This window comes from Nothoprocta perdicaria, unplaced genomic scaffold, assembly GCF_003342845.1.
Source record: "Nothoprocta perdicaria isolate Ctin4 unplaced genomic scaffold, notPer1 scaffold_37, whole genome shotgun sequence".
Lineage (NCBI taxonomy): Eukaryota > Metazoa > Chordata > Aves > Tinamiformes > Tinamidae > Nothoprocta > Nothoprocta perdicaria.
This window is the reverse complement of record NW_020455610.1, coordinates 2,885,170-2,890,524: the sequence shown is the minus strand read 5'-3', so window position 1 is coordinate 2,890,524 and position 5,355 is coordinate 2,885,170. Positions and strand designations below refer to the sequence as shown.

The following is a 5,355-nucleotide window of genomic DNA, read 5'->3' as shown; positions in this document are numbered from 1 at the left end:
GCTGCTCACGGCCTCGCAGTCGCTGGAGGGCGCGGGCGGGCGGCGCTCGGGCTACATCACCATCGGCTACCGCGGCTCCTACACGATGGGGCGCGAGGCGCAGGCGGACGCCAAGTTCCGGCGCGTGGCGCGCATCACGGTGTGCGGCAAGACGGCGCTCGCCAAGGAGGTCTTCGGCGAGACGCTCAACGAGAGCCGCGACCCCGACCGCCCGCCCGAGCGCTACACGGCGCGCTACTACCTCAAGTTCAACTTCCTCGAGCAGGCCTTCGACCGCCTCTCCGAGGCCGGCTTCCGCATGGCCGCCTGCTCCTCCACGGGCACGTGCGCCTTCGGGCCCGAGCAGGGCGGCCCCGCCGACGACAAGATCTGGACCAGCTACACCGAGTACGTCTTCTGCCGGGACTGAGCCCCGCGGCGGCGGCGGCCCGGGGCCCCGCGCGTGCGGCCGTCCTGCCGCGGCACCGCCGCCACGTCGTGGCCTCGCGGCGCCCTGTCCCCCCTCCAAGCCACCCCTCTTGCCCCCCGGTGTCGTGGCCTTCCAGGTAACGGTGTGAGTAGTGCTGAGGTGGGGCTGAGAACATCCCGCCTGGGACACAACGTGCGCGAGGCTCTGCCCGCGCCACCGGCGAGGTTTGTATCGTTGGGCTGAGCAAGCTCTTCACCGGCGAGGTTTGTATCGTTGGGCTGAGCAAGCTCTTCACCGGCGAGGTTTGTCTCGTTGGGCTGAGCAAGCTCTTCACCAGCGAGGTTTGTCTCGTTGGGCTGAGCAAGCTCTTCACCGGCGAGGTTTGTATCGTTGGGCTGAGCAAGCTCTTCACCGGTGAGGTTTGTATCATTGGAATGAGCAAGCTCTTCCCGGTTGCTTCTTGCTGGTTGGGCTGGTGTGACCAGCTGTGCCCATTTCCCCCTTCCTGCTCCCTAAATCTCCGAACTTTCCCCCTCCAAGCTTATAAGCTGGACTGGGGCCTGGGCGGTACATAAGGCTGGTGTGCGAGTGGGACAAATGCTCTGGATGACCCATAGGTGAAGCTATCAAATGCCCTCCGAGACGTGGCTGCCCCCTCCAGAGGTAACACCGCCGCTCTGGGGAGGCCTCAAAGTGCTTGTAAATCGTAGCTTTCATGGGTGGCATCGAGTCTTCATAAAACTCTCAAAGTTACTGTCTGCAACATGCAGGGAGAATTCAGTGCGTATTTTCCTAAACCCCCTCAAAAATGAGCAGGTTGGGGAGAAGCAGCCTTGCCAGAGCCTYCTGTGAAACCACCCATGTTGACTAGATGTGCGTGTAAGTGCAAACACCGACACCCTGCTCCTTTTAAGTTCTGTCATTTTGGTGTGGTTAACTAGAAGCCAACAGAATCGAGGCCGAAGCAGCTTTTCAAGAAACGGTTTCTTCGTTTGGATGCAATATTTTCAGGGAAGCGACACTGCTAAGAGTTAAGCACCCCTTCCTACACAAAGTTAATGCTTCTTAGAAAGGATTAAGCCWGGTCCTTGAACAAGAGCGATGCTTCCTTTCTTCAGGGGAAATTACCTTTCTCATAGTGAAGCTTTTCAAGTGCCATATTTGGTTCATATCTTCTTTTATTTCGTATAATCTATAATTTTTCCTCTCTTCTTTTTCCCCCAGAGGAGGCAGCCATTGCATTCTTTTGAACACACTATGTAAACAGTAGTTTTTACAGTGAAAAAAGATTGAGCTGGCCTTTCCAGTAAATTTTCAGTAAAAGCTGAAAATTTGAATACAAAAGCACTTTAAAACCTGCATTTGGTTAAAAAACCTGTATTGTCCATTCAGACTGTGAGAGAAAAACATGATTTCTGTCATAATTTCAAGAATTTTAGTGGTATGCATTAAAGCTTGAAGTTACATTTGAAATATAAATTTAAATATGAAGTTGCATTTTAAATGTCAAATAATGAATTACTGTCAAGTAACAACTGTCTTTACCCCTGACTTTAGAAATACTTCTAACACTTGTCATCTAACCAAAGAGTTTCACAATAGGGTTTTATTTTTAAAACCYTAATTCCTATGAGAAGAGCTGTACTTACATATGTACTGAGTCTGAGTTTCAGTGCTTAGTGTCTGTCTTCACCACTTGGTCTTTTGTTAAGTGCATGCATAAATTCTGCATAAAACTGAAAATAATTTGCATTGCCATGAGATTTTTTTTTCTTTTTTAATACTAGCAGGATTGTTTATTGATGTGATTACATTGAAAATGCACATACGAAAGCACCGGGTATCATGCAGTTGTAGATAGCTGTAAAATGGACTATTTTTAAAAGGAGAGAAATGTATGCCTGTCAAATCAGATGAGCAATAAGATAGCCATGGGAGGCCAGTACACCTGAAGAACAAGGACTGAAAGCTGTGTGTCCTATGCCTTACTCTGACATGATTCCTTTGTGCTTAGCTTATTTATACCGGAGTGGAAGGATTCTGATCGCAGCTACTGGGGCTTTRCAGTGTCCATCCTCAAGGATAATGACAGTCTTTTTCTAATTTCTGTTAAGTAATTCTCAAGTATGTTTTTTAAAATTTTGTATAGAATCAGTTTTCGGTAAAGTGCTTAAATTCACTCTAGATGGCTTCCTTTTTTWAAGGATCTTGTACTTCGGCTTACTAAACCCATCAGAGGAGCTATGAATAGAGGCAGTTTTAAATTGAAATTGTCATTTAGTGTACATATATACAGCATATAAACATTTTACATGAATCATTTAGTTTTTTAATTGTTTTAGTGCTACAGGATTTCATAATACAGCTAGCTGAACATTTGCATTTTACACTATGTACATAATATGGTCATGTTTTATTGGTCTCCTGTACCTGTTTCTATGGAAGATCTGAACACGAGTATCAGCATAACTGTGGAACTGAAATGGATTACTTATTTGCTTGAATGTGAATCATAACCTAACCTCCAGATGGCTAAATGCATCTCTAAAATGAGGGTTGCCTGTATTTTGATCAGTGAATGCCTGTCTGTTTGCTAGCAGGTGACTCAGAAACTCTTGTGACCTTTTACAGTAAAAATGGATGTAATAAAAGCATAATCTGATGATTTTTCATCTCCATGTTTGTGCTAAAAACTTTAGGCACTGGGGTCCTTCATTTTCCAATCACTCATTACGATCCAGGCTTAAAGCAGTAGTGCCATAAGTTTAATAGCCATTTGATGCTTTACCAGGGAAGATTAACACAAATCAATAATTTCTGTCAAATGTGTAAACTGCCCAGGGCCGAGTCACAGTGTTTTGCCACTCTGCCCTGCTGAGAGCTCAGAGGGTGGATAAACACTGTGACTCCCCTAACGTGTTGGTGTGCAGAGGGAGGAAACCTGGAGGATTTTGTGCAGTTGCTGCCGGAGTTCCTGGGTGCCGTTTGTAGCTGATGTTTTCCGTGCTTTGTGTGCTTCTGGATGTGTGGGAGCATTTACAAGTGCTGTTGAAAACCAAGGCAATCTCTTATTCAGAAGCTATGGCACAGGTCTTCACAGTGATGCATGTCACGGAGGGTAACYTTGGAGTTGTTTGATAGGATGTTTATATTTTTATACGTGTAGATAATGAGCCACTTACTCATTCTTACTTTCACATGTACAGCGTTGAAAATAAAGATCCTCCTAGGAAAATGTTGCAGACCAAATTAAATTCTTGTTCTTTAATTATGAACTCAGTTGTGTGATTTACGCTCTCCTTTTTGCTCTCATTAAAGACATTGTAGCTCTGCTTTCTGTTCTGCAGGATCAAATTCATAACTTCAGCAAAGACTCCTAATACGTGAAGCAGAAGTGGAGAACAAGAACGGTATGTCTACAGGGACAGACATCTAATAACATCCATGGCAAGATAACCCAAAATTCATGATGCTCAGATTACATACTCTACCTTTTAAGAGGCACAGTCAGTTTCCAGTGGCACCGTTTAATATAAATCAGTCATCATAATGATGAAATAGCTCAATTTGAATAGTAAAAAATAATTATTCAGGGAAGAAGTTGTGCTTTCATGAAGCCAGGAAATAATAACATGGAATATAATTGTTTTAATTTAATGAACCACACGTGAATACCTATGGAAATGCATAATCTGTGAGACCAGAAACATTTTAGCAATAGCTTTCTTTGGGTATTTACAAAGAAGAAAATGAGTGCTTTAAGGCATTTCGCTTTGGAGCAGAAAGGTGGGCTTTTAGCTACTTTATGATCTGTAGTGAAATATTATAAGCTTGATAGGATGTGCAATGTTCAGGTCCATAGAAAATTAGGAACCAATTGCTGGCAAAAGCTATTTTTCCCTTCCTGTGAATCACCTTTATGCTCAGCAGCTCTTCTTTTTAGCATGGTGAGGTTGTAAAAGAACAAGATGGAGGAGGCGTCATCAACCATTTCCTTCAACTGCTAGATGGCATTTGATGGGTTTATTAAGATAGAGTGATGCAAGGAAGGATTGTTCCATGAAAAACAAAACTTGGAATCCTGTCTTCCTGCACTTTCATGTCTCCCTTCCTTTATACAACCCTTTCAGTTAAGCTGCTCTCTGCCATCTCTTTACTTTCCCTAGGTGAAAGGAAGCTTGTGCTTTGGCAGAGCCGGCTTGGCTGTGCTGGTTATTCCCTGAATATTGCTGTCTGCATTCTAGCTTTCTCCGTTAGCGAGCTACACATTTTGTTTTTCCTTTCCCCTGCTAACAGTATTCATGGAATTTGTAAGAATGTAACATCTGTGAGGTATTTTAGTTCTCTCTCAGTTCTGCTTTAAATTGCATAGGAGCTCAGAAGTCATTAGAGGGGACAGATGTCCGTGCAAACAGACAATGCTTATGGACAGATCTTATTTCTTCGTGAGACGAGGGTAACAACAAATTACTATAATCAGTGCTTGGCACTGTCCATACAAACTCTGTTGTCAAGGGAGAACACAGCAGTCCAAGTGTCCTAATCCCCTACAGTTCATGGAGGCAAATGCTGACCAGTCAACTAAATGAATGGGTGGGATAGAATTTTCCAGTCTAAAAGCTTTGAGACTTGGTGCAATAGTCCTTGGCTGCCTGTCCTCTTCACTGCTTAGATCCCTGACAGCAGTCTTGAGAATATCAAAGCGCTAAATTTCTTCCTTGTTCCATTCCCCACGTTGTTCAACCTGCAGTGAAATTAAACTTTGTCACACATCTCTTGCTCTCAAAAGTGTGTAATGCAGAGTATTTTATTTTATACTTCTATCAAAGCTATTAGCAACAGTGAGTCAGCTTTTTGAAGTAGAGCTCTTTCACTGTGAGGAAGTAAGAGCTAGAAGAAATATTTGTGCAAATTGGTAGCAGCCCCATGTGTTTGGAGAAAATTAT

At 44.1% G+C, this 5,355-nt stretch overlaps 1 protein-coding gene and 1 long non-coding RNA gene across 2 annotated transcripts in view; both read left to right on the top strand.

The window, feature by feature from the left end:
• Nucleotides 1–414, top strand: part of KCTD12 (potassium channel tetramerization domain containing 12) — a 1,373-nt gene extending 959 nt beyond the window's left edge. The window contains exon 2 of the mRNA XM_026044522.1: nucleotides 2–414. Within this exon, the coding sequence (XP_025900307.1) occupies nucleotides 2–409 (408 nt within the window). The 3' untranslated portion in view covers nucleotides 410–414. The remainder of the gene's footprint in view (nucleotide 1) is intronic.
• A 92-nt stretch (nucleotides 415–506) lies between these two features.
• On the top strand, nucleotides 507–3,245 carry LOC112951755. The gene is made up of 2 exons (XR_003250273.1): nucleotides 507–633; nucleotides 673–3,245. It is a non-coding gene; the product is annotated as an uncharacterized LOC112951755 (long non-coding RNA).
• Nucleotides 3,246–5,355: the final 2,110 nt, after the last annotated feature.